Source organism: Microtus oregoni, unplaced genomic scaffold, assembly GCF_018167655.1.
Source record: "Microtus oregoni isolate MIOR12 unplaced genomic scaffold, Mior012 000069F_ref0000032, whole genome shotgun sequence".
NCBI lineage: Eukaryota > Metazoa > Chordata > Mammalia > Rodentia > Cricetidae > Microtus > Microtus oregoni.
This window is the reverse complement of record NW_024543976.1, coordinates 88,957-116,934: the sequence shown is the minus strand read 5'-3', so window position 1 is coordinate 116,934 and position 27,978 is coordinate 88,957. Positions and strand designations below refer to the sequence as shown.

At 44.1% G+C, this 27,978-nt stretch overlaps 1 protein-coding gene across 1 annotated transcript in view; it reads right to left on the bottom strand.

Annotated features, from left to right (window-relative positions):
- Positions 1 to 27,978, bottom strand: part of LOC121440591 (alpha-protein kinase 2-like) — a 41,875-nt gene that overhangs the window by 11,940 nt on the left and 1,957 nt on the right. Inside the window, exons 2-3 of the mRNA XM_041641352.1 lie at positions 15,773 to 15,899; positions 11,151 to 11,268 (exon numbers count right to left, since the gene is read on the bottom strand). Of these exons, the coding sequence (XP_041497286.1) occupies positions 11,151 to 11,268; positions 15,773 to 15,881 (227 nt within the window). The 5' untranslated portion in view covers positions 15,882 to 15,899. The remainder of the gene's footprint in view (positions 1 to 11,150; positions 11,269 to 15,772; positions 15,900 to 27,978) is intronic.

Here is a 27,978-nt window from a genome sequence, read left to right as displayed (position 1 = left end):
CAGAATTATACCATACTAGAGAGGCTGAAACCTTTTTGGTGTCAAGACTCCAACAACTGAGGATACCAAAGCACCTTTGTTAATGTAGCTTGTGTCTGTCAATATTTCATCAAACTGAAAAATGAAACATTCAAATTTTATTTATTTATTTGGTTTTTCAAGATAGGGTTTTTCTATAACTTTGGAGCCTGTCCTGGAACTAGCTCTTGTAGACCAGGCTGGCCTCAAACTCACAGAGATCTGCCTGCCTCTGCCTCTGCCTCCCAAGTCCTGGGATTAAAGCCATGCACCACCACTGCCAGGTTTCTTCGTTTTTTTTTTTTTCAAATGTTTCTTTATTCGTCTCAAAATTAATCTATCATACCTTAGCACATATAGCATGTTTATAAAAAAACTAAGTATATCTTCCAAAAATAAAGTAGAATTTTATGAAGGACATTGTGTTACACTTTCCTAGGTATCTTTAACATGAGGCTTAATGGAACACAGCTGGAGATTTGGGTCTGTTTCTGCATCCGGTGTGATTCAGTACACTGTTTCAGTAGCTGTAGAGAATCGGCCCTCACATAGGTACACACGAGAAGAAGCCAGAAGAGAGGAGAGCTGCAAGAAGAATATCTGAGGGAACTGGAATGTTCTAGTTCAGAAAGGCGCAGAGTATTGAATGGAAAGGGTTGTGAAATCTGGATTTTATCATCAGTAATAGAGATGTTTAGTTTTCCTTGCAGCCCATTTGGCTGAGAAAATATTGGCCAAACATTATTTGTCCATTTGTTGAAGTGTGCATGTGACTGTCTGCAGTTCAGGTGTGCAGAGGTCAGAGGGTAGCCTGAGCTGTTCATCTTTGTCTTGAACATTGTTTGAAACACGGCGTCTCATTGATCACTGTGGCATAGGCTAGTTGGCCTGCAGGCTTCCGGGAAGGCCTGTATCTACTACCCATCCTTCTGTAGGCACCCTGGGATTGGACACGGGTTACTCTGCCCCACTTCATGTGGGTTCTGGGGATCTGCAGTCAGATCTTCACACCTGCATGACAGTTTTGAAAACTGACCCCCCCCCCCTACACTCCAGGCCCTTGTCCACTGCTTTTTGCCTAAGCAAAATCATTCTCTGGAAAACAAGTGGCTACTTCAGCTTGCAAATTAGATGATAATGCATATGCTCTTAGTCATAGCTTCAAGGAGTTCAGCAGTGGGTTTTTATGAATATGTATTCTGTCTTTTAATATAGTTATCAAAAGGGTTTTTACTGAATTGTTAAGATCTAATAAAATTGGTCAAGTTTAATATGTCCACAGAAGTTGATGTTAAATAATATTCCATTGTTTTTAACCACAGCTATATGGCACTGAAGGAAGTCAGGGCAGGAACTCAAACAGGGCAGGAATCTCAAAGCAGAGACTGATGTAGAGGCCATGAAGGAGTGTTACTTACTGGCTTGCTCCTCATGGCTTGCCCAGCTTGTTTTCTTATAGAATCCCAGACCACTAGTCCAGGGATGGCACCACCAACATGGATCACTGATAAGAAAATACCCAACAGGCTTGCCTACAGCCCGGTCTTATGGGGGCATTTTCTCAGTTGACTCCCTCCTCTCTGATGACTCTAGCTTGTGTCAAGTTGACTCAAAAGAAGCCAGCATGTAAGGCTGTATACACCTGTAATTCTGGCCCTTGAGAGGTAGAGGGAAGAGGATAAAATATCAAGGTCATTCTCAGATTCACAGTAAGTTGGAGGCCAAACTGGGGCACATGATATCCTGTCCAAAACATACAATAGCAGGACAGGGATTTCCATGTGGGTTGAAAACTGAGTTATCCCAGCCATAGCTGCTGTTCTTCCTCAATGTCTGCTCTGAAGCCACTTCCCTGATGCCAAGCATCCCCCCACCCATTGCTGGAAATTAAACTGTGCCTCCTGGCTAGAGGTAAAACTTAGACTCCCTCTAGATCTGGAGTGTGAGCCACCACCCTGGGCCAGGGCCATTCCACTTCATCGCATACCCGGCTTTCCAGTGGAGAAGAGCAAGGGCTGGGAAGGAAATGTCTGCCTGGTCTTCTCCCTGCAGCCAGGCTGTGGTTTGCCTGAGCCTTGCCTAGGCATGCCACGAGGAGAGAAGAGAGGACATAACTCAGTAAATAACTTCATGATGACAACTGTGTCCTTACCTTGTCACAGAACCAGGTTAAGGTCATTCTATTTTCTTAGGCTGTGTCTGTATTTTAATACCTGGCTCCCTATTGATGTAAGTGATCTTCATTAAGTTATTTGAAATAGCAAAAGAAAGGAGATGAAACTGGGTTATTTCTTCCTCCCATCTTCCTTCCCCTCCTCCTTTTCCTCCTCCTTGTCTTTTTCCTTTTTTCTTCTCCTCCTCCTCCTCCTTCTTCTATGCTGGGAATCAAAACCAGGACTTTGTGCATATTTAGCCCATGCTATCCCACTGAACTACACCCTCAGCCCAAAGCTTTGGATTTTTCCAAGCCTCATGCCTGTGCTTGTCATAGTAATAAAATTACAGTGCCAGAGACACATGGAACTCCCTTGTTGTATTTTCTATAACCAGCTAAGAATATTTCAAAGTGAATGAGGAAATCACTGATCATATCTTCACTAACCCACTCAGTAACCTAGCCAACCAATGGGTTGAAGCATACAACTAAAGAGCTAGAAGGAAGTAGGAGCTGTGACCAGCCCCATTTGGCCCTCAGCCACATCTGTCTTTCTACTGTTCTGCTCTATGACATCAGGGTCAACTTCTTGCAGCTGGACCTCCCTGGGTCCCAGGTGGCTGAATTTTTGCTGTATCTGACCGAAGAAAGACAGGGGATTAAAGGGTGGGAGGAAGGGAGAAGCTAGCCTTGGGCATCTTTCCAGGTTGCGTGTGTTTTGCAGCTCTGGGTAGTAGGGACCACCTTCTTATGGTCTGTCATGAACCTTCCCATTGTTTCTTCAGCCCAAGAAATGGTGGCTTCCTGAGGATACTGATCTCTGGGTGATCTCCCTGTTCCCTGTTTGACTCAATCCCTATTGTAATCCTGCATCAAATGCTTGGAAATGAGGTTTTGTCCTTCCTCACAGATGCAGAAATGGCAAATTTTATAGATCTTGGATATGAGACCCAGGGAAGATGTACTTGCCTTCAGCGACTCAGATGAAAACCTGATAGGGAATATCTATTATACACACTGTGTGTGTGTGTGTGTGTGTGTGTGTGTGTGTGTGTGTGTGTGTGTTAGTTACTCTTCCATTGCTGTGATAAAACACTATAACCAAGGCAACTTACAGAAGAAACAGTTTGCTTGGGCTTACTGATCCAGAAGGATAAAAGTCCATGATGGCAGAGAGGAGATATGGTGGTTTTACATCTTGAACTGAAAACAGGAAGCAGAGAGCAATCTGGGAATGATGTTTGGCTTTGAAACACCAAAGCCAGCCCTAGTGACATACTTCCTCCAGCAAAACCGCACCTCCAAAGCCTACCCAAACAATGTCACCAGCTGAGGACAAAGTTTTCAAACATCTGGGCCTATTGAAGACATTATCATTTAAACCACCACAGTGGGTTAGCCACAGATAGGAAAAAATGGTTAATTCCTATAGAACCTACCTTCCCATCTGATAGAAAAATGAAATGTCTATATAAATAGCTAAAATATAGGACAGTACCTACTAAGAACCACTAAAAGTCATGTCAACTGCATGGATTCTGGACCAGGCAACAGAGAGAGTGAAGGTTTCCTGGGTACTGAAGCAGGCCTAGGAAATGCATAGTTTTGAAAGGAAAGATGGCATTTTCCTGGGACTGGGAGGGTAGAGATCGATCCAGACAGAAGAACTGAGAAGGAGGGAACATCTAGGTGTTGACAGGAAACACTTAACCATTGCTTATTTAGAGTAAGGGCCAGGGATAGATAGGCACATAGGGAAATCCCACCATTTACTATTCAGTCAGGATCCTTGCTTTAATCAGTGTGGGTGGGGCAGGAGTGTATGCCTGAGAATGTGTGTATGGGTGAATGCAGGGGTGCATGCATGTGTGTGTGGACACCAGAGGTCAGCCTTAGGCATCAGTACTCAGGAGACGGCCCACCTTGATATCTGAGACAGGAGTTTGCTGATTAGACTAGATTGTGTGGCCAGTGAGCTCCAGAGGCCCAACGTCTCCACCTCCCCAGCACTGAGATTATAAATGTATGCCACCACTTCCAACTCTTTTTTAAGTGTGAGTTCTAGGGATCAAAACCTCAGGTCCTGCCCTGAGCTGCCTCCCAGGGCACATTAAGGAGTGCAAAGGGGTCTTCTTAACACCCCAAATGACAAACAGAGATGGAAACTATGCTAGAAAAATTAAACCAAATGATCCAGGTGAACCAAGACATACAGGCACCGGCCAAGAAATGGCAGAGCCGAGATGGGGGAATGTCTTCTATCCTACACTGCGGGGGTTAGACCTCAGGCTCCAGTTTGCTGGAAAGCAGATTAAAGATCCAGTCAGGTCAGAATGGAAGACAATTCTGTAAGATGTTCACTGCGTTGAATACCACTGACCACGGGTGGGGAGAGAAGGCTCTTCTGCATTAGGGCCTGCAGCCCTAATTGATCAGTAAGTAACACTCAATTCTCCAATACAATCAATACTACATTTCCAGCACATGTCACAGGACTTGATAAAGGAAGTTTTAAAATTAGCATAAGATTTAGTCGCTCCCGCAGTGGAGCTGAGCTGCTACTTCGGGAATGAAACGGGAGCATGCATGATTTACAAACCCAAGTGTCATCAAATTCCAGCAGGCAAGCTGAGGCTTCTTGCGGTTAGCAGGGGAGAGGTCAAGGTGGCCTAGATCTTCAGGGAGTAGAGCCGGCACAGGGAACTCGAACCCAGTAGGAAAGGATTAAAGTTAGGTTGTGTGGGAAAGAAGGGAAGGCATTTCGGGCAAATGGACCAGAGCAGTAGATGCGGGAGCAGTCATGCGGGAGGGTCTGCCAAACAAGGCACTGTGGTGGCCGTCCCAGAAGACAGGGGCTGCTGCTTGGAGCATAGCACAGGAGACACGGCGACATCAGGAGCCATGTGAGCAAATTGCAGGGCAGGCCTGCTTTTACTATTCTCCACGCGCCCTGTGGCTAGGGGACAGCAGCGTGTGTGCCTGGAGTCACATATGTCACGTGCTGGGTGACGTTAGGTAAGCTTCCCAACAGCTCTGGATAATAATGAATCTTCCACCTGGGAAATGACACAAGGTAAGGGACCTAATTGTTAGGAAGGGCTTAAAGCAAGACCAGCCTCCTGGAGTCAGTAGCCACCAGAAATGCTTTGAAAAATGATTTTTGGCACATGTATATATGTATGTTTGGGTGAATATACACGTATGATTAGACACATGAACATGTGTGCACACGCATGTGGAGCCCAGAAGTCAACCACAGGAGTCATCTACCTTGTTTTGTTTTTTAAACACAGGATCTCTTTCTGGGACCTAGTGCCTGCTAATAAGGCTAAGATGGTCAGCCGTCTGAGGTGTTCCCAGCTCCCAGCTTCACCCTGTTGCGAATGTTCTTACCTCAGAGGATGACCACATCACACTCCCCTTTCCCCCTTCACCTCTCTGCTCATGGCACGCCACCAGAAAGACCTCCTTCCCTAGCTCTGCCTTCCCTCTACCTGTATTTTTTAACCTGATGCATCATATTCTTGCCGGCTTGTTACATGTCTGGCTCTTCATATTGCCCTTATCCCAGAAGACCTGGGACTCTAGTGTACATTGGCTTGTCACCAGTTTCTAGAATGGTCCCTGGCACATTGTAGACATTCAATGAACCCTCATGTTTGGAGGAAGCGCTGCTATCATTCCTACAGTACTGTGCTCCCTGCCACAGGTCAGTAGACTTTGTTTTGCAGGAAGCACTGATAAGATGTGCTTTTGTGAACGATATCGTAGGCCTGGGGTCCTGGGAAACAGAGTGTTTAGGTTCCAAGTCTAGCTTTGATTCTAATTAGCTTTGTTACTTCGCATGAGTCCTGTGATCTCTCTGGGCTTGCACTGAGTTGTAAAGTATACTTAAGTAGGGAGTGGGGAGATGACTTAGTGGGTAAAAATGTTCGCTGCATGAGCCTGCTCACCTGAACTTAGATCCCCAGAACCCACATAAAAGCTAGACACAACAACAGAAATGTCTGAAATCTTACAGGAAGACGAAAGCTGGATGGAGAGAGAGAGAAAGCTCCAGAAGCCCATGGGCTGTCTAACCTGCCCTATGCATTGTCTCAAACAAGGTGGAAAGTTGAGGACCAACGCATAAAGGTTGTCTTCTGACCTCCATATGCGTGCTGTGACCCATGAATACCCACACGCATAGACAATACACACATAGACCTACACATATCACACACACTTACACAGGTGGAGATTAAAGTGTAACAAGAGGGCCAAACCAATTGGATTTGACCAACAAAAGTATAACTGGAGAGCGGGAGGGGGCCGAGCATCCATGTGGTTTGGCTTCCCAGTATCGCGGAAAGCAGGACAATCCTCAGTTCATGGGCTTCTCAAGCTTAACTGTTCTTATCCCCTGAGGTCTTGTTAAAGTTCAGGCTTGGATTGGCTAGGTCTAGAGTTGGCGATAGGTTTCTGCATGATAGCCAGGGATGCTGATGCTGATGATGGAATCAATCAGCAAAGTCAGAGTTATTCCCAGCTCTGTTGACACCATGAGCTCAAGAAAGGTGAAAGCCCCCTTATTAGATTTTTCAGAAAACTGCCAGATGTCACTTGGCTTAGTACTCAAGTTGGGCTGAATCCCGGAGGTTAGAGCTTGCAAGCTAAAGCCATGTGTAAAGAACCGCATAGCTGTTCAGAATCCGTGTCGCCTTTAAAAACAAGCAAATAAATATCAAAACTAATTACTGGAATTAGGGAGGAAGAAGGAACAAACCCGAAAAGAGAACCTCTCATTGCTTAATCTGACTTAGCTAATGTGTGGGACCCTGAGTTCCATCCCCAGCACAACTAATAATAATGATAACAACCACGATGACAAATGTGGTAAGATTGTAAAAAGCCGGCTCAGACCTGCTCTGAGCAGGAGGGAAATCAATCCCAACTTAATTGCTTCTCTTTGCCTGTAGCTCTGTCAGGGCTTTGGTGCCTGCTGTGACCAGTTTCAGCTTCCTGACCAAGCATCTCCTGTGTCGGCCTGTGGCATCAGGTACCCGTTAGGTAAATGAGGGCAGAGCAGCAGCTGACAAGCAAAGAGATAAGCAGGGGGACAGTGTGGCAGCTAGCAGGAGACTGGTTAAGTGTAACCAGCAACTCTGATTGGAGGGAGAACACCTACCTGCTGGGGCAGCAGCCCAGGGGATGCAGGATGACAAGGACAGGGGCAGCCACAGAATGACTGGGAGCTTCTTACCTTGTTGCTCAAAGAACAAGAGTGACTAACCCAGTGGTACTCTGGCTACAGCAGGGAACCTTTGAAAGTGATTCAGTCTTCATAATGCCTTTATACAGCCATTTCTCCAAAATACTGGTAGCCAACCACCAGGAGGCCTCCACAACTCAAATCACATCCCCAGACTTGGGGAGCTATGTGTGGAATAGCTCTTTCCCTCCCTTTGGGCAAGTCCTGAAGAACAGAGCAAAACCCACTGGCTGCAACTGTAACCAGACCACAAAACTTCTTTGATTGCCAACTAAGAGACACTCATTTGGTGCTGGAACAGATAGGACAAGTCTTAGCTCCCATGGCACTTCCATTCCATGTGGGTCCCATACCAGGAAGCAGAGAGTCACAATGAGCAAAGTTACAGGTAACTGTGCATCATGACTGGGAAGAGCCCAAATGTCTGTAAGCAGGCGAACAGAATAGTACGTTGTGGCTCCTCCACACACTGAACTGTGGAAACACAGCAAAAGGGATGAACTTACCAGATGCCACACAGCAGAGCTCGGGATACTTACGTGGGGGTGAGGGTGGGGGTGAGGAGGAAGACAATAAATAAATAAATAAATAGGTGTATAAATAAATAAATAAGCAGCATCTGTCAGACCATCCCTCATTCAAATCCCTCTCCTAGGCCACCCCATCTCTAGGTTTATGTGTGGCATGTTATGGAAAGGGTTCTGAAAAGGTCCAGAGCTCAGGCCTTCCTATTCAGCAGAGGTCCCACTGAGTCTGGTTTTATGTTCTGGGGCAGGAGGTTCTGCAAATGACCAAGTTTTATAGAACTCAGAGACAAGGGAGCCAGTACATGGGAGAGGGCAAGGCAGGAAGTCAGGGTGATAAAGCCCAGTGCCAAATTAAATAGAGGCAAAAGGTGACAGTTCTGCCACAGAGTGAGGGTTTATTACAAACCAGAAGAGGCGAGGAGAAGCTTCTGGGCCCTAATGTGCAACAGAGAAGGGCTGCAGGCTTTGCTGAGATGTTATCAACTGTAAGCCATGAGGGGGAGAAAATTTGTCTGAGGTGGCTCATTACCAAGACACTTGTTGACAAATGGACCCTGTCCTCCATCCTGTCTCTGTCTCCACAGTGCTGCGCGCCCACATACCTTTCTCCTCAGTCCTGTTCCAGTCTCTATAGTCCTGCCAACCCACAGGCCTGGTTTGGTTTCAGCTCGGCCGCAATCATGCCATGCCCTCTTACTAAGAGTCTTGGTGGATGTTGGCCAAACACTCTTACGTGCTAGAATGCTGTGGTTTCTGCCTCGGTGAGACTCTACATCTTTTCAACCCTCAGAAGCTCTAGGCTGTGACTCTCATGACAGAGGGGACCAAGAATGTCCCTAACACTCCCGATCCACTCTCAGTCCTCAGGAGATGTCGATGGGAGGACCTTGTAAGAGACTGACTAGCGATGAGCGAGCCTTTCCCTGGTTGTGCCAAGGTCTGAAAAGGGGCTCCTGAATCAATATGTCACCTACCGCCAAGACTCACAAGGTTTGTCCTAAAGGATTAGCATCATCATGAGAAGAGCTACCAACCGTCTGTCTCCAGGAAGAGCTGAGTAAATGTGCTAAGGGCTGACCTATGATCATTCTCTGAGGTATTCACCTACTGAAGTCACAACTGGGAAGTGATGATAGACAGCGAATTCTTCAAAGGGATCTATCACCCAGGAGACTAAATGGGAGATTCTCGTCAGACCCTCAGAACCCATTCAAGTCGGACTCCAGGCATGGCAAGAGTAAATGGATATGAGGCACAGCTTCTGAATTCATTCAGGAAGAATGTCAGGGAAGCCCCATGCTGGGAACGGAGGCTCTGTAGGTGCTGGGAAGTCATCCTTAAGACTTGTTAGACCTACTTAAGCACACAGAACGCAGAGTTCACAAAATGCTTTCCAGCCTTGGATGAAAACCATAGCTGCTTAGCCAAGACATAATGAGATTCAGTCATCTTTATTTCTAACCAGTGAGGTCTTGATCAGACACGTTAGTGATATTTTACCTCCGACAAGAAAAGAACAGAGAAGAAAAGTGCTGTTGCTCCAAACTAGCTTTCTTTCTTAGCTCCAAAATGCCAGTTTTAATCGGTTACAGAAGCATCCTTTAGGTGGTGTGGTGCACACTTTTAATCCTAGCACTCTGAAGGCAGAGACAGAGGCAGGGGGATCTCTGTGAGTTTGAGGTCAGTCTGTTCTGCATAGAGTTCCAGGTCAGCCAGGGCCACACAGTGAGAATGTGATGATATTTTGTTTGTGATCTAGCAAATAAAGCTGGCCTGAAGATCAGAGTGTGGAGCTAAGTCACTTGTTAACCACAGAGGCCAGGCAATGGTAGCACACACCTTTAATCCCAGTACTTGAGATTCACATGCCTTTAATTCCAGCACTAAGGAGGTGGAGACAGGAAGGAATATGGCTGGGCAGAGAGGAATATAAGGAGGGGGGGGCAGAATTGCATTCAGTCTGAGGATTTGTAGACAGGATCTTGCCCATTCAGCCTGAGATTTTGTAGAGGTAAGAAGTCTCTGGTGGCTGGCTGCTCTGCTTCCTTGATCTGTCACATCTATCTCCATCCAATATGGAAGGTTGGATAACAGTGCTGAAATCTTATCCCGCTTTCTTAACTTCCCAGAGAGAACAAGAGTAGATGAAAAACTCATCTAATAAAGGGAAATAATTCTAGATAAAATTTAACTCTGTCAATGGCAAACTAGAGAAGGTTAAAAAGTTCCTGAGCACAGTGAATATAGTTTCTCTTTAGTAACCTAGGGAGATCTCCGTTCCAGGACAGCCAAGCCTGAGGATGCTCAAGTCTCTTTCCTATATAACAGGACATAGTATTTGTATAAATCACCCCTATGTTAATGCCTAATGTGATGTAAATTATACATAAATTACTAGTGTACTATCTTGTCTAGGTCAGTGGTTCTCGACCTTCCTAATGCTTTGACCTTTTAAAATAGTTCCTCATGTTGTGATGACCCTTAATCATAAAATTATTTTCACTGCTACTTCATAACTATAATTTTGCTACTGTAATGAATCATAATGTGAATATCTATGTTTTCCAATGGTCTTAGGCAACCCCTGTGAAAGGGTTGTTCAGCCCCAAAGGGTTAATAATCACGGATCTAAGGAATGAAGAAGATAAGTATGTCCAGTCCCAATGAGAGTTCTCTCTCTTTTTATTGTTTTTACATACCAACCACAGTCCCCCCCCTTCCTCCTGCTGCCATCACCTTCTCCCATCCCCCATCCAGTCCTCAGAGAGGGTAAGGCCTCCCATGAGGTGTCAACTAAGCAGAACTAAGTGGAGGCAGAACGAAGTCCTTCCCCACTGCATCAAGGCTGAGCAAGGCATCCCACCATAGGGAATGGGCTCCAAAATGCCAGTTCATACACCAGGGATAAAGCTTAGTACCACTGCCAGAGGCCCCACAAAGAGGCCAAGCCGTACAGCTGTCACTCAACCCACTGAGAATTTTTAAAAAATATTTTCAACCCATAGGTGATTAAATCTTCAGATAATCCATTCATATAGAGGGACCACTTTAGTCCCTGCTGGATGCTTTGACTGTTGCCTGCCAGTAACATCTAAGATCAGGACCTCAGAAGGAAATCTTTCAGCCTGATCTCATAGTAGCCAGCAAAGCACAGAAGACAGAATGTTAGTGAACAGTACACAGAAGCCACGCTGCTTACCATGAGAGATGGAGCAAATGAATGTACTGGTTCTCAAAGAACTCATAGCTGGAAACACTGCCTCCCTCCTCTATGGCTTCACCATTCTTGTACCAAGTCACCTCTGGCTTGGGCTGACCTGAGGGGGGGGGGGAGAATATTTAAGTTGTAAAGCTATAAATGGGAATTAAGAAGAAGGCCTAGGCACAAGCACAGTAGGATATGTTAATGAAATGCAAAATAAAAACACTGTCTCTAATCATAAGAAATTTTTTTTTAATTATCCAAAATAAAACAAGTCTCCAAAACTATAGTCGATGGTCAGGGAGATGACTCTTCAGATAAAGGCTCTGGCCACTAAAGTCTGATGGCCGAGTTTGCTTCCTGGATTTCACGTGATGGAAGGAGAGAGCTGACTCCCATAAGCTGGCCTCTGACCTCTGATCTCCAAATGCATTCTGTGGTGTGCATGTACCTACCCCATTCCACAAAATAGATAGATAGATAGATAGATAGATAGATAGATAGATAGATAGAATTAAAATTTAAATATATGAACAGTAGAGAGAAGGTCAATTTTTCAAAAAATATTCAAGAGACAAAGATATAGATGGTATTTGATTTTTCATGTCACATGGGGCCAAAGTAACTCAGCAACAGGACTGATTAAAATTTCTAGATTCGGTGACCTCATTTGTCATCTTGTAGGTTTTACCCAACAGAGATACAAATAATATCGGTCTAGTAGAAAGATAACACTGTAAGGTTTTGCTGCCCCATAGGGTAGTAAGTAGGGTTGTACCTAACCCATGTATGTGGTCCTGACATTTTTAAATGCCTATAAATATGCAGCTTTTCAGGCTTAATATTCTCTAGTTCTTATAGACACTAATGAGTTAACAAAACCTTTGATCATTACTTTTACACAGAGATCACTTTGCCTTCATTTCTTTTAAAGGTTTATCTTTATTATTAGCTATATGTCTGTATCTGTGCATGAACATGTGCACACAAGTGTCAGTGCCCCAGGAGGGCAGAAGGATTCCACTGGAGCTGGTGTTACAGTTGTGAGCCACCCAGTGTGGATGCTGGAAATCAAGCTTCAGTCCTCTGCAAGAGCAGTGTACATTTTTAGCTTCTAAGCCATCTCTCGAGCTCCTCACATTACCTTTAAGAAAATTAAATTTTTAAGTGTGTGGTGCAATTCTTAATATGGCAATTATTGAGAGTGCTGGCTAGTTTGATGTCAACTTGACACAAGCTAGACTCATTTTGGAAGAGGGAACATCAATTCAGAAAATCTGCCTACACCAGATTAACCTGTGAGCAAACCTGTGGGCATTTTCATAATTGATGATGGATGTGGGAAGCCTCAGCTCACTGTGGGTAGCACCATGCCTGGACTGGTGGTCCTGGGTGCTACAAGAAAGCAGGCTGAGCAAGCCACAGAGAGCAAGCCAGTAAGCAGCTCTGCTCAATGGAACGTCTTAGCTTCAGTTTCCACCTTGAAGTTCCTACCCTGACTCCCCTCAATGAGAGGGAGTGTGACCTTAGAGGTATAAGGTGAAATAAACCCTTTCCTCCCCAGCTGTTTTTGGTCATCGTGTTTATTACAGCAACAGAAACCCTAACCAGGCAAGGGTCCTGCCACTGAGCTATGCCCCAAGCTCATTGGAAATTTTACATGATAGTGCTCAAACCTGAACCTGAAAGAACAAAGCATATATATATTTCTATATGGGCCTACAAGGTGTCTCAGTCTGTAAAGGCACTTGTTACTAAGCCTGATTATCTGAGTTTCAAGCCTGGGACCCACATGATAGAAGGAAAGAACCAACTCCCACGAACTGTCTTCTGACCTTACATGTGAGCTATGACATACGAGTGTAAATATGCCTACACACACATACGTGTGCACGTGCACACAGAAATAAATAAAATGTAATGAAAAAATTCTAGTGTGTCTATGGCCATGCCATTCTGAACATGCTCCACTGCCTTTGATCTCAGAAGCTAAGTAGGGCTGAGCCTGGTTAGATGCTTCAATGGGACAAGAACAAAGTTCCATTTTCTTCCTAAAGAAAGAAGAAGTCTAGAGCATAAATCTTCTAGAATAATGCTACCACAAAAGCTGACCCACTGACTCTTTTCCCTTGGAAGGTTTCATTCTTCCCTGGTAGCCATCAGCTACGCTGTGAATACTAACGGTTAATGGAAAAATTTAACCCACACAGCAGGAATTTTGTCTTTACTGTTACTAGGCAAGGTTTCCAGTGTGTCCCAAAGAGGTTTCTCACTACTCTCTCTGCCACCAAGAATTACCAAATGTGCTGTCTGTGCAGGAAGCAAAGTTCAGCATGCCATTCTAGAGCCATACCAGGACCAGTCTTGGGTTTTGTTTCTATATCATGTAACTTTTGACAAGCAACTCAGAAAGCCCCAAGAAGCCTCTATTCTTCTAAGGCTATATAGAAAAGGTAGGGAGATAAACGAGGTCAGGATGCTAAGAGTCAGAGACACCCGTACCAGCAGGACCTTAGAATACTCAGGGTCCGGCTCCTCATCTGCTTGCCAAGGCCACATATGTGCCTTTAAGCAGCTGTGGGGCTTTCCTACCTTCTTCTCCAGGTAGGTGTGTGTATAGCTGCCCCCAAGGCCAAGAACACAGGCCCACGTGCAAGGACGTACCCTAGCCCGGGAGCAGCTTGCCTCAACTTCCTATGGGCAGATGTTAGAGTAAAGAGGCGCTTCCCTGGAAACCAACAGAAGAGGAAGCTGTCAGGGTTCATTTCTGCCCCTTCTTCCCTGTCTCAAGCCCCCGACTCAGCCAGCTTCCTCCTGCCCCTGCTTAGGAAGCACTGAATTCCTCCTTTTGTACCGTGTGTGGGGCCACACACACACACACACACACACATACACTCATACACACACACACACACACAAACCGAAAAAGAATGTAAAGTATGTGAGAGCTGGCCCCTGGAACATTCTGACCTCCAGGGCCTTTATTCAGAATGATCAGGGCTGGTTGCTCTCCTCCAGTTTCCTGATTGCAGCCAGGGTTTTCCCTGTGCATCTTCTGAGCCTACACCATCAGCCAGAAATGAGATGTGCATAGGGAAGTGGTAGCTTGTACCTTCTGGAAGGTTCTCTTTTCTCCTGGACACCTCACCTAAAACTTCTTCCTCCCTTTGTTTTCCAACGCTAAGGACGGGACCTACGGTCTTACGCATTCTACCACTGTGCAATACTCCTCCACCTTCCTCCCCTTGTTTTGAACCTCTCTATGAGTCACTGCCTGAACCATTCTAAATGATCTAGCCACTATGTGTGAGGACCAGTGACCGAGCTATGGAGGTTCTCTCAGAAGATTCAGGGTCAGCTTGGGTCTCTCCTTCTGTCTGAGCTCTGAGAAAGCCAGCTGTGGAGCTGGAGAGACTGAGTGTGGATGGGTACACCAGCCTCCAGACCAAAGACAAGGTTTCACCTTGACTTCTGCAAATGGCGGTTATTTCTATAGCCACGCTTCTCCTCTGAGTTCTGAAGAGAAGCTAAGCGGGTAAGCCATTTCTCCCTGCCCTAAGGAAACACCATTGGGTGTAGTGCTCCTTGTTTTCAAGGGTAGCGATATAATCTAAGAAAGAAAAGAATCATCTACATAGATTTAAAAACTGACCTCTCTGTCAAATTACTGTTTTTATTCTTTATTTCTGTATGTGTGTATCTCTTCCTTTCTCCTTGTGTGTGTGTGTGTATATGTGTATATATACATATATGTGTCTCTTTCTCTCTGTCTGTCTCTGTGTGTCTCTTTGTGAATGTTTCTTTGTCTCTATTTTTCCATTTCTGTCTCTCTGTCTCTCTCTGTCTCTGTGGGCATGGGTGTGGGTGTGCACGCGCACGTGTGTCCTGAGAGTGCCACAACACATCTGTGGAAGTCTGCATGAGTCAGCTCTCTCCTTGTTGGGACACAGGGAACATCCTCAGGCTGTCAGGCTCACGCTGCGTGTATTTTTATCACCTGCATCACCTCTCTGCCCCCTTACCTTTAATGAAACCCCTTTACCATGGGCCACTAATACCCAGTCTTCAGCTCTCAGTGATCTAGGCTCCTGTCCGGGGGTAGTTCCCATCTTTGGCCTTACCTCCTCTGAGCACCTCTTGCTTTGGTTTAAATTCTTCCTTATTTGCCAGCATGCATCAGTGGGAGGCAAATTTGGGGCAAATTTAGCCAACCTACAAACATTGCTAAACGCTGTGAGAAGAGCTCAGTTTGATGACATGAAATTATTCAAGTTGTTCCTGGATGCCACAGCAAGTGACAAGTAGATTGTTTGAAAATCAGCAGTGAGGGGGCTGCCTAACCAAGAACCACAGCATGAGGTGAGGAAAGTCACTTGAAAAACATCACAGAGGATTGAGTTGCTTAACTGATTACTCAGAATAAATTTCTAAGGTAATTTTCTCAAATGTAGTTTTCATTGCCTTTGACCAATAAACCCTAAACTGCAGAGAGGTATGGGGTGGGGGTGGGGCAGTGAGTAGTTAGTCTAGGTTGACTAGCAGCTAGGCTAGGATGAGCAGTAGTTAGTCTGAGAAGCAGCTAGTCTAGGGGGAGTGGTAGCTAGTCTAGGGGTCATTACCAGCTATCATGCATCGAAGCACGACGTCAGACTTCTCCGGAACCTTCTGGGAAAGTAAGGTTGATAGAAAACACAGTGTGTGCCTCCGGGGGCAGCTTGGGTCTGTCATCCTTTCATGCCACGTGATCTGAAACACAAGCAAGGCTGCCATCACTCTATGTTCTGTGATTACTCTCACCTCCTTTGGCACCCACCCCACCTTTGATGAGCAGAAGTGAGGAGAGGAGACCAAGTCTAGGGGGCTTCACAGTATGGAAGGACCCTTGCCTCATTAGCAGGACCCAGCTCTGGAAGACCAAGGATTTAGGGTGGTGGCGGCCCTCTTGACTTTGGCATCTAGATCTAGATCTGGGTTCCTGTGTGACGCTACCTAGTAGACACTCCAGAACATTCTGCTCATAAGGGCTGGACGTTCCACCACTCACAAATGCCTTCTAAGGCCTCTCCAGCTATTGTTGAGGTTTGCAATGTCTCCTTCCTTTTAAGATGTTCTGTTTGGTTTAGAATAAGGTGAGTCCAAAATTGCCTCTGCATGGAAACCCTTCACTCTGTGCATCCAGGCAAAGGCATGCATCTAAGAGAACTTGCTGTTATCTTCCCTCCCTGTGCTGGAGGTCTGTGCTTTGCCTGAGGTTCCAGATTCACTTAGTGGGTAGAAAATGCTGCAGGGCTGAAGATGGTACATGTTAGCATCCAAAAGCAAGAAAAGCCATGGACACTTGGACTGGAAGAGAAATTTGACATGCCTGGTGCCTGCTAGGACCTGTCAAGAGAAATGAAAAAGAAGGTTTGAAAAAGGATACCTTCTGAGTGTGAGTCCTTTTGGAAGCTGTTAAGAGACACGGGACTACACTTTCAATATTTTGGGTTACAGAACTTCTATAAACATGGATGTGGGGAGCCTGAAGCATCTGGAGTCCCCGAGTAACCCATCATATTCAACTCATATAAGAGTCAGGTGAACCTATCTCAGTGTATATGGCAAATTATTTCCACAGAACAGCAAGAGAATTCTCCTGTCACTCCACTCTAGATTAGCTTACAAGCACATTTGGTGGCTGAGGAGTCTACACCTTTTGCCATAAAGCCCAGATTTAATTCTTATCTATCAGCCTATCCTCACTTCTCACATAGGATTGTTACCAGGACCGTCCTGAGATACAAAGATCCAAGGAGGCTCAAGTCTTTTATATAAATGATAAAGTGTTTGCACATAACCTATTCATATTCTCTTGTTCTTTGAACCATCTCTGGATGATTTACAGTGCCCAGGATGCCACAGATGCTATGTAAAAAGTAGTTAGAAAGCCTCATTTAGGGAGTAGCGGGGATGGGGAGAGTCTACTTTTCAGCACATATACAATTTTATTCCAAAATAATTTTGATCTAAATGTGGTTAAACCCACAGATGTGAGCCTGTGCATATTTCTTAGTGGTCATAGTAATGTGTCACAGAAAAGGCTTCCCAACCAGAAAGAAGTTCCTTTAAAAGTTTCAAAACTTTTCAAAATTTGAAAATTCTTATAACTCATTTTTTTATGAGAAAGAAAATGCCTTTTTAAAAAACCTTGAAGGCAAAAGTGTCACTCAATGGTTGAATACTTGCCTGTCACATGGGAGACCCTGGTCCTTATCCCTAACACAGAAAGATAGAAACAAGAAAAAGAGGAGAGAAGGAGGGAAGGAAGAGAGAGAGAGAGACAGACAGACAGAGACAGACATAGGGACAGAGAGGCAAGGGGCATTGTTGACTTGCAGTGATGATAGTTCAGAATAAGTACAGAACAAGAAAAGTCAGTGGGGATGTGTCATCCACAATCTGCTGGGAGGGCCCACCTTTACAGAACAGGCAGAAGAAACAGCTCTTCAACTACAGTTTAGTTGTTCCTCACTAGAGGTTCAAGTTGGTCGTAGAAGCCGGAACTATAAAACTGGGTTGAGATTTATTTGTTTGTTTGTTTTGAGACAGTGTTTCTCTGTGTAACAGCTCTGTTTGTCCTAGAACACTCTCTGTAGACCAGGCTGGTCTTGAACTCCCAAAGATCCATTTGTCTCTGTCTCCTGAGTGCTGGGATTAAAGGCATGTGCCACCACATCTGGTGAGATTTTTTTTTCTTTATTTAAAGGTGTTTTTAAGATGTTAGAGTTGCTATTGCTCAGTAATACTGAGAAGATAATGTTAGAATCAGAGGTACACACATGACGGTAAGGGCAAATCTAAGGCACTTTTGTTTTTTTCACCTTGAATTGTACCTTGAAGTGCTGGAGATCAAACCCAGGGCCTGCACATGCTAGGATGTCCCCTGTTACTAGGCTACCTCCACAGAGCCCCATTTTTTAATGGTATTTTGCAACAGTCTAGCGAATTCCACACAGGGAAGGAACAAGGTTTGGCAAACCTACAGACCTGTGACTCCAAGTTGGAAAGGACACCTGCTGTGACTTATTGACCCAGGGTGATGTTTAGACACATCTGTACTGAGATAATTAATATACCACACACTTCACCCACTGAAAAGTTATGACTCCATGACTTTCGTTATAACTGGCTTGTGCAACCATCATCACCACAATCAATTTTAGAATACGCCATTACCCCCAAAAGAAACCTCACATCTCCCCGTCTCACCACCTTTACGCCCAGTCCTAGTCCACACGGCCTTCAGCAACCCCTAAGCTGTGTTCTATTTCTCTTAGGTTCTATGTGGGCTGGCCTCTTCTGAACACTTCGTATAATCAGAATCTTCCACTTAGCATAATATTGTCGAGTCTGTCTGCATTGTAATGCATGCTGATGAACGTCATTACCTTTTGAGGCCAGTATGCAATACTTCTTGGGAACTACTGTGGGCAATAAGATGACTACCTTGACTCTCCACATTCCTACAAGACTTACTCAGTGATTCTGGGGGATCTCACAGCTGGAAAATACTCTCCTAAGCAGAAGAAATTCTAGGCTTCTGGACCAAACCTAGCCTACCAGGAACAATGTAGATGCTGCTCTATGGCTTACCTGGGCCAAGTATCAAACCTATTTCCTCGTCTGTCAGCCGGGAATGGTAACAGAAGAAGGCTCAGAGCCCACATCGGCTGCCTCCTAAGACTATTACGTGGGCAGCTGATATAATAGTAATCTGGCGGCTCTCGAGCGAGCGAGAATGCTTTTTCACGAGTTTCCTTTTGTGCTGTGGGTTACCACAGTGCTGCTGTTTTGTAAAGTGATATGCCAGTTAACAGATACACATGTCTCCTGGAGCAGCCTCACTGGGAAAGTAATTTGCAGAGCAAGTTTCCCCCACTCTTATTCCTAGGACCACTGCTGTGGGTCAAATGGAAAGAAAGGGCTCACAAAGCTGAAATGGTGGTGAGGAACTCCCCCCACCCCCGTGTGTGAGCGGCAACTCCTCCACAGGTGACCACTTCCTGCCAGTTCTGCCTCACACGTGAAAGCACTGTCAGTATGTTTGACTCACAAGGCTGGGTTAGCTGCCACAAGTCTCAGACACTGGGCACTGACTGTTCCCTGAAGGAAAGGGACAGTTAAGTCGGGCTGTGGTTCATGTTTCGTGGCTTCTCTGAAGGGGAGAATGACACATTTATTGTTCTATGCTAGAGATGACAAATGGTATTGAAGGCGCTAGAGGTGACAAATTAATGCTGAATTAATGGCATTAGTGGAGGAAGTCACAGGTGGGCTTCAAAATCAATCTTAAAAAAAAAAAAAAGTATATTAGCCCAAAAGAACATCAGATTTTCAATTTCTCCCTGCTTTCCTTTTTTTCCCTGTATGATTCAGGGCAATTTTCTTACTTTTTAAAAACTGATACAGGCTTTTAATTATATAGATTCTAAATATATATGTTTATGCTCTTAAAAGTACATATAATGTACATGTTTAGAGACGAGCACCTGAGAGGTTTTACACACATACACACAAATAATTAAACAAGAGATTGTGACTTGCGGTGGGGAGGGAGTGGTGAGGCATGGAAGGAGTTGGAGGGGAAGAGGGAAGGGTAGAGATGGTGGAAATATAGTACTATTCACATTTTATAAAGGTCTTCTGAATAGCAAAACAACCACTGTATAAGCATTGTCTAATATTTGTGGCTTTGGACTTGATGTCTGAAGAATTATAAAAATAATGTCTTTTACTCAAATTGGTAGAAAGAAAGTATGAGTCTATAGGCAGGTTCTTGAAGGCATCTCAAACACTTGCAAAAGTCCAGATTTTGTTGTTATTGTTGTGTTGTCTTTTGGGGTTTTGTTGTTGTTGTTGTTGTGGTTTGGTTTGGTTTGGTTTGGCTTGGTGGTGTTTTTTGTTGTTGTTTTGGGGGGATGTTGTTGTTTGTCCTTTGGTTTAGGGGTTGTTGTTGTTGTTGTTGTTGTTATTATTGCTGGTTTTTTGGTCCATCACAGACAGCTGTGAAAGCGACAGGACCACAGTGTGATACGGGCCCAGGTGAGCGGGCACTCAAATGTCATGCTCTCTTTTGGGTAGGGTGCTAAGTTGTATACAGAAAATAAAGACAAGAAAACAAACCTGTGAAAAGATGCTCAGCATCCTTAGTCATTAGGGAGACCCAAATCAGAGTCCCAGTGAGATGCCACCACACCCCTGCCAGAAGGGCTGCATATCAGTAAGGACGTGCAAAGAACAGAAGCAGCCCCTGAGTCTCCCCGGCGGAGTGTAAAAACAGTAAAGACATTGTGAAAAACAATTTAAGCTTCTTTAAAAAAATTAAACATGAATCTACCTAATGAGCTAGCAGTTCTACACCTAGAAATCCTTGCCAAGAGAAGTGAAGACATCCTTCTACACAGAAGCTCCACACAAACATCATCTGCAGAATTAGTCAGAGTACCAAAAATTAGAAGCAACCAGAATATCCAACTGGTGAATAGTCATACAACTGAGTAATGAGAGGAACAAAGAATGTTCATGGTGTGACATGGATGAACCTCAAAACGCTCTCAAATCATACTCAGCAAAAGAAGTCAGACCCAAAGACGTACAGTATTTTATTCTATATAGGAAACATTCAAAGGACACAGTAGGGACACAAGGTCAGTTAGTGGCTGCTGGTGGGAAGAAGACTAATTGACAACAAATATATATTCGTTAATGTATACATATACAGACACACACTTACATACACATACATACATACAATTACATACATATACACCTACATACACACATATGTGTGCACATACACATATACTCACATACATATGAACACATATGTACACACATATGCATACATATGCACACGTATACATGCATGCACATATACATACACACATATATGCATACCCATACACACATACATATACACATACATACATACACATATACAAACACTAAAAACTCAGCTACATCCCTAGCCCTTGATGGAATCCTTTAACAGCAATGCATGTTAAAAAGGAATTAAGGCAGTTCTGTATGACACAGACACAAAATAATCTCCAAAATATATTACTGAATAAAATGAAATATAGAAGTATTAAGTATGCTAGCCCTTCATTAAAAAAAAAAAAACTGAGGCCGACAAGGGGATAAGATGATTCACTGGATAAAGGGACTTGTTGACTACCTGAGCTGGATACTCAGAGCCCACGTGGTAAAAGTAGAAAGCACAACGACCAAAGCTGCCCTCTGACTGCTACTCACACCATGTGCATCGGCAAGTATAAACACGTGCACACAAGTGTGCGCACGCACACACCGAGACACACCCACCCACAGAGTAATAAAATATGAATGTGTTCTAATGTGCTTGCTTGTATATTTAATGTGTTAGAAATACACTAACTGTAGTATGCTAGCTGTCCTGAGTACTTTCGGGAACATGATGATATTGTTTAAGGACAATGAATTTACATGTTTTACATAACAAAATTTAACTTTGACAGTATTTGTGTGTTCACTGCTAAAGACAGTGTGGATGCTGGGCTTGGAGTGGCTGCTTTCTCTAGCTCTTTTTAACTGTATTTTTTTTTTTAATTTTCGGTAAACTACAGTTTTCTCAATGGTTCTCCCCTCCCCCTCCTCTCCCTCTCCTCTCCTCGCTTCTCCTCTGCCATTTAAACTCATTTTTAATTCTTTAATGGAGGGATTTTAAAAATAGGTCAAACGTATCAGAGCTTAGTATCTTCCCTAATTTCATATTGAGAAACACAGATGTGGTAAGTATCTTTCCCAAGGTCACACAGCTTTTCAATGAAAGAATCTGGGCTTCTTGAATATTCTTACTGATGTATTCAAATGATACACATTCATCCATCTTATCCTGGCCTCTGCAGGAAGAAGACAGGGAAGAGAGGAAGGCTCGCAGTGCACAGAGCAAACCCACTTTAGTGGTGCGCGTCTACGGTCCACCTACTGGCAAGCCCAAGGCGAGAGGATGGGAAGTTCCAGGTCAGCTGATGATGCAGGGTGAGATCCTGCTATAAAGTACAAAGTACAAAGAGGGATGAGGCTATCGCTCAGTCACGGAGTACTTGTCTAACCCTAGATTCAATTCCCAACAACACACACAAATACACATACTCACAAACAGTCTCTCACACAAGCACAGTCACAGAGAGGCGCACTCACAAACACACTCACACAAGCATACTTACACACAGCATATTCACACATAAGCACATTCACACACACACACACGAGACATGCATGCATACATGCACAGGTGGAACATTGTCCTGGGGCTAATGAGATCAACTCTTGTGAGTTAACAGTTCTTAATTGATTGAAAGCTGAGTTCCATAGACCATTACGTACAATCTCCAGTTGCATCAGCAAGACCCTTCAGAAGAAACACTGTAAAAGAAAAGCCCTCCTTTCTGACTTCCCTTGTTTTCCACATCCACCCAGTCTCCTACTACACCCACTGTAACAAACCCCAAGACAACGCTGTTGGGGAAATATTTACTTAAACAAGGCTGAGAAGGAAAATGCTGATGAATTTAGGACTTGGGATGACATGGGGAGAGCCTGGGACATTAGTTTCTCTTCAGACTTGCTCACTGCCACACACTAAAGAACAGGACTGATTCTTGATAGAATGAATTGAGCCTGAATTTATTACCCAAAACCAAGGCCCTGTCAGTATGGAGACAGAGGGCAAAAGAGCCATGCATGGAAAGGACACGTGATATGGCGAAGGGTGGCCTCCCTGCTTACTTGCTACCTGCCTCTAACCTTGCTAAAGAGTGTCTTAGACTGCTTCTACTTGCCTTATTTTCCAGATTTATCTATCTGTCTGTCTATCTACCTACCTACCTACCTATCTATCATCTATATATTTACCTACTTGTGTATGCATGTATGTATGTAGCCAAGACTGACCCAGACTGACCTTGAATTCGCCAGCCCCTACCTTAGATTCAGGCAAAGGCCATGAAGATATTTTGTTTTCAATTATTCTTTTTGTAATATCTCTTACGTATACAGGTGGTTTTTGCCTGCGTGTCTGTCTGCCCACAATGTATAGCAGATGCCCGTGGAGGCCAGATGAAGAAGACATTGGATCTCCCTGGAACTGGAGTTGCAGATGGCTGTGAGCCACCATGTGTGTGTTAGGAATCAAACCCAGGTCTCCCGAGAGAGCATTCAGTGCCCTTAAACACTGAGCCATCTCTCTACCAACCCCCACTCCAATTTAAATTAAACAGGAGGAATTATTTATGAAATGGGAAGCAATTTAAAGTTATATGTTACGAATAATAGCAATGATTAGATTTATGAGGAATTCAGTTAGTAAAGAGCTTAGAGTGAGCCAACTAACCAGCATCTCCCATGGTTCTCTGGTTGTAGGTAATGCTGTGTGGGATACCAAGGTATCCTGTCTTCAGACTCCTATTTTGAGCCTCTGCCCTGACTCCCTCAGTGACAGACTTGACCTAGAAGTAACCTCCTGTCTCCCACACCCTAAGTGCCAGGTTTGCAGGTGTATGCCACCATACCCGGCTTATGCAAACCTTGAGTCATAAGCCCTTTAGAAATTTCCAGTTTTTCTTGAGGCAGCACTATCAGAGGAAGCAAGAAATGCATTGGGGATAAAGAATGTCACACCTAAAACAAACGTGTAAAGAGCTCCAGGGGCTGGAGAAATGGCTGGGCACCTCACAGCTACTCAGAACCATATGCAACTCTAGTTCCAAGGGATCTGATGCCTCTTCTGACCTCCACAGGCCCAAGGAATGCATGTGGTGCACATGCATACATGCAGGCAAAACACTTACACACATGAAATGTAATAAACATGCTTTTAAAATAGAAGTTAGCACTCTTCAGAGCACAGTACTGCATCTAAGGACTCTCCATTGACGGTTAATATTGCTGTGTGGAAAAATACTTTTATTTGCCTGGGCTGTACTTTAAAACAGTCTCATCCCAAGGCTTTCTCAACCTTCCTAACACTGCAACCCTTTAATATGATTTCTCATGTTGTAGTACCCCAACCATAAAATTATTTTCATTGCTACTGTCATTTTGCCATTGTTATGAATCATGATGTAGATATCTGATATGTGACCCCCACAGGTTGAGAATCACTGCTTTAAGGCATACTATTAACTCTAAACCAAGGGAAGTAATGGGATGCCTTCAGAGGCCTTTTTCCAAACATTGTTTCAGTGTGTCACTAATTGCTGTCCCCTGGATTCTCCCACCGCTCATCTTCCTGGTGACTTGGTGTGGTCAGACCTGCCTTGCATGCTCTGTGAGCTCTGGTTGGTCTAAGCTGATCATGGTTTTCCTGGGTGCTGATCAGTTCAGTAACCAAGTCTGAGCCGATCACGTGTACTTGGTCCAGAAGGTAGTGCAGGAGGCAATCCAAACCGTGCCGAGCTTAGGCCATTCATTCTGCCCTCAGCACAAAAGAGAAAGCGTGCGTGGGTTAGGGATATGGGGGGGAGATGTCAGAGTGAATTTTTTTGACAGAAAGCATCTATCTTGAGACTGTGAGAAAGCCGGCTTGAGGTTGAAACCAAAACAGAGAGAAGCTGAGCCTCCAGAAATGCAGAGACAGAAGATGAGTCCTGACCCATCTCCTAGACTTTTCTTCCACTGTATGAGCAATAAATTCCATGTTGTTCCGATGGTCGGTAGGCTAATCTTGTCTTATTTTTCAAAGACATATTGGAGTATCCATACCTCCTCCTCCTTTACCCTGGTTCCTGAAATTCCTACTCTACATTCCAGATTATGTATCGGACATCACATAACAATCAAGTTTTAGGCAGAAGTAACAGACTGGAGATCATCAAATTATAGACAGAAGCAACAGATTTAAGGCTGGATGGTTTACCCAGTGAATGCTTCCCTAAGAGAGCACTGGGGAAACTGGGAAGTATAGCCAAACTCATCTTATTCCGTAACTATTCCTTTTCTGCCCTTGTGATTATTCCTTGCTTCTGTTACACATCTTCCATAGCTGCCTGTTCAAATCCCACCCAGTTAGAATCACTTACACACAAGAGCTTGCTTCCTCTAACGGCTTCCCTGATACCCTCAACTGGAAGAAAACTAGCCCCTTCCAGAGGATGGACTGCTCTCCCACACACGACTAAACTGAGAACTCTTTACCTACAGAGTATCTGGTTGGACTATCTTCTTTGAATTATTTTAAGCTCTAACACAATATGTCCATAACCTTGGCTTCTCCGAGAAAGCAAATCCAATGACTGAAAACCATGTTTGTCTATTGGAATTGCAAGCCAAAGAGTGGTTTCTGCATCACAACAATCAGCATCACCTGAGAATATGGACAACACAAGAATCTATGGGACCTTCAGAACCAGAGGTTCTTCAGTGAAGTCCACCAACAGGTATTTAATAGGTTGTCTGGATTCTAGTGTGCTTGGAATTGGAAGAACAACTAGACCCAAGAACGCTTTAAGCTATGGGTTGAGGAGTAGATGACCCTGGTCATCTAGGAGCAGGTTGAAGATCAAGTGAAGATCAAGGAGAGCTCTGTGCCCTGTGATGAAACCATAGCAACCATGGAGGGTTTGACTCTGGGGTAGTAAATGCATGGTGCCCAGACTGAGCTATCCAGAGCTGAGGGTCCTGTTAGTTTGGCATCCAGGTTTTGACGCGAAGCCCAGGACGTCCTCATTAGGTATGCATCTAAAGGAACTCCAATAAGGGGTCTAGACTCTGTGTGTGTGTGTGTGTATGCATGTGTGTGTATGTGTGTTATGTGTGTGTGTGTCCATGTGTGCTGGTGTACTTGTAGGGGTTGCATGCGAATATGTGTGCAGGTCTTAAGACAACAGTAGTCGTTCCCCACATGTCATCCACGTTGGCTTTGATTTCTTGTTGGCGCTATGTTTTTACTTTTACGTATTTGTGTGTGGGTGGTGGTGGGCATGTGTGTGCTATGACATGGATGTGGACATCAACCGACCGCTCATGGTAATCAGTTCTCGCATTCTACAATGTGGGTCCCAGGGTCTGAACTTAGGTTGCCTACCTGGTACCTCTACCCACTGAAACTTCTTAGTGACTCTAGCTTTTGTTTGTTTGTTTTTTTTATTTTGTTTTCGAGACACTAACTTTCATCAGCCTATAGCTCACCTAGCAGGCTAGGCTGGCTGCTGAACCTCAGGATCTGCCTGTCTCTACCCTTATCAAGATGACATCACTCACCATAATGCCTGTGTTTTTTGTTTGTCTTGGATTTTTTTTTAATTGTAAATTCTGAGAATTAGGCTCATTTCCTTATGCTTGGAAGGCAAGCACCTTACCGACTCTTACTGACTAAACTATTTCCCCAACCCTAACCATTCTTTAGTGTTCTTTTCTTTCTTTATTGCCAGTCATAGACGGCACAATTGCTCCCGCCCACGTTTCTTATATAATTGTACATTTCTAGTTTTCCTTTTGGGCAGATTTAAGCTGAGAACCACAGGACTGTTTGTGACCTTCCAGTGACTCAGGCAAAGAATTCATCAAGATATTCTTATCTGTCTGGGGAAAAACCCTGAGATGGTTCAAAAAAGGAAGGGACAATACAGATGTCCCACGAGCCCTAGGCAAGATTCTTGTCTCTCTACTCCCGAGCCTCATTATCTCCTACCGAGTTCATAGCGCTGGTCTACTGTGAGCCTCCATAGACCAGAAACCACCCTGCTTCCATGATGGCCTCTTCAGGTGTGGGGTCTGTCCTACTCTACCAACTACATGTCTCCTTAGAGAATTCCTATCTCTCCTTCCATGCTCTACTTGGCCTGTTTAATCAATGTGAAGACAAACTATAATTTTTGAGGAAAGCTAGGCTCCTGCCTGACTTTACATAGTTTCCACAATAACCACAGATATTGGCTTGTACATGTAGATTTACCCTACCTTCTATTCCTGTGGTTATCCTAACACTTAGACTTTAACATGGTACTGATAGATATTTTTAAAAAAATATTCTGAAATGATGCTGATAAATCTTTACTTATCCTGTAAGATAATAGACATATCATCTGACAACTTATGCTGGATAGGTTGTGGGGTAAAGGGAACACTCCTGCATTGCTGGTGGGAGTGCAAGCTGATACAGCTCCATTGAATGTCAGTATGGCTATTACTCAGAAAATTAGGAAACAACCTTCCTCAAGATTCAGAAATACCACTTTTGGGTATATACCCAAAAGATGCTCAATCGTACCACAAGGGTATGCGTTCAACTATGTTCATAGCAGCTTTGTTTGTCATAGCCAGAACCTGGAAACAACCTAAATGCCACTCAACCAAAGAATGGATAAGGAAAATGGTACATTTACACAATGGAGTACTACACAGCAGAAAAAAAATAATGACATCTTGAAATTTGCAGGCAAATGGATGAATCTAGAAAACATCATATTGAGTGAGGTAACCCAGACCCAGAAAGACAAATATCAAATGTACTCAGTCAAAAGTGATTTTTAGACATAAAGAAAAAAAATAGCCTACAATTTACAATCCCAGAGAACCTAGATAACAATGAGGACCCTAAGAGAGACATACATGGATCTAATCTACATGGGAAGTAGAAAAAGACAAGATCTCCTGAGTAAACTGGGAGCATGGGAACTTTGGGAGAGGGTTGAAGGGAAAGGGAGAGGAAGGGAGGGGAGCAGAGAAAAATATATAGCTCAATAAAAATCAATCTAAAAAAATCTCTCAAAAAAGGCATATGATCTTCAGTTAAAAAATCATATTT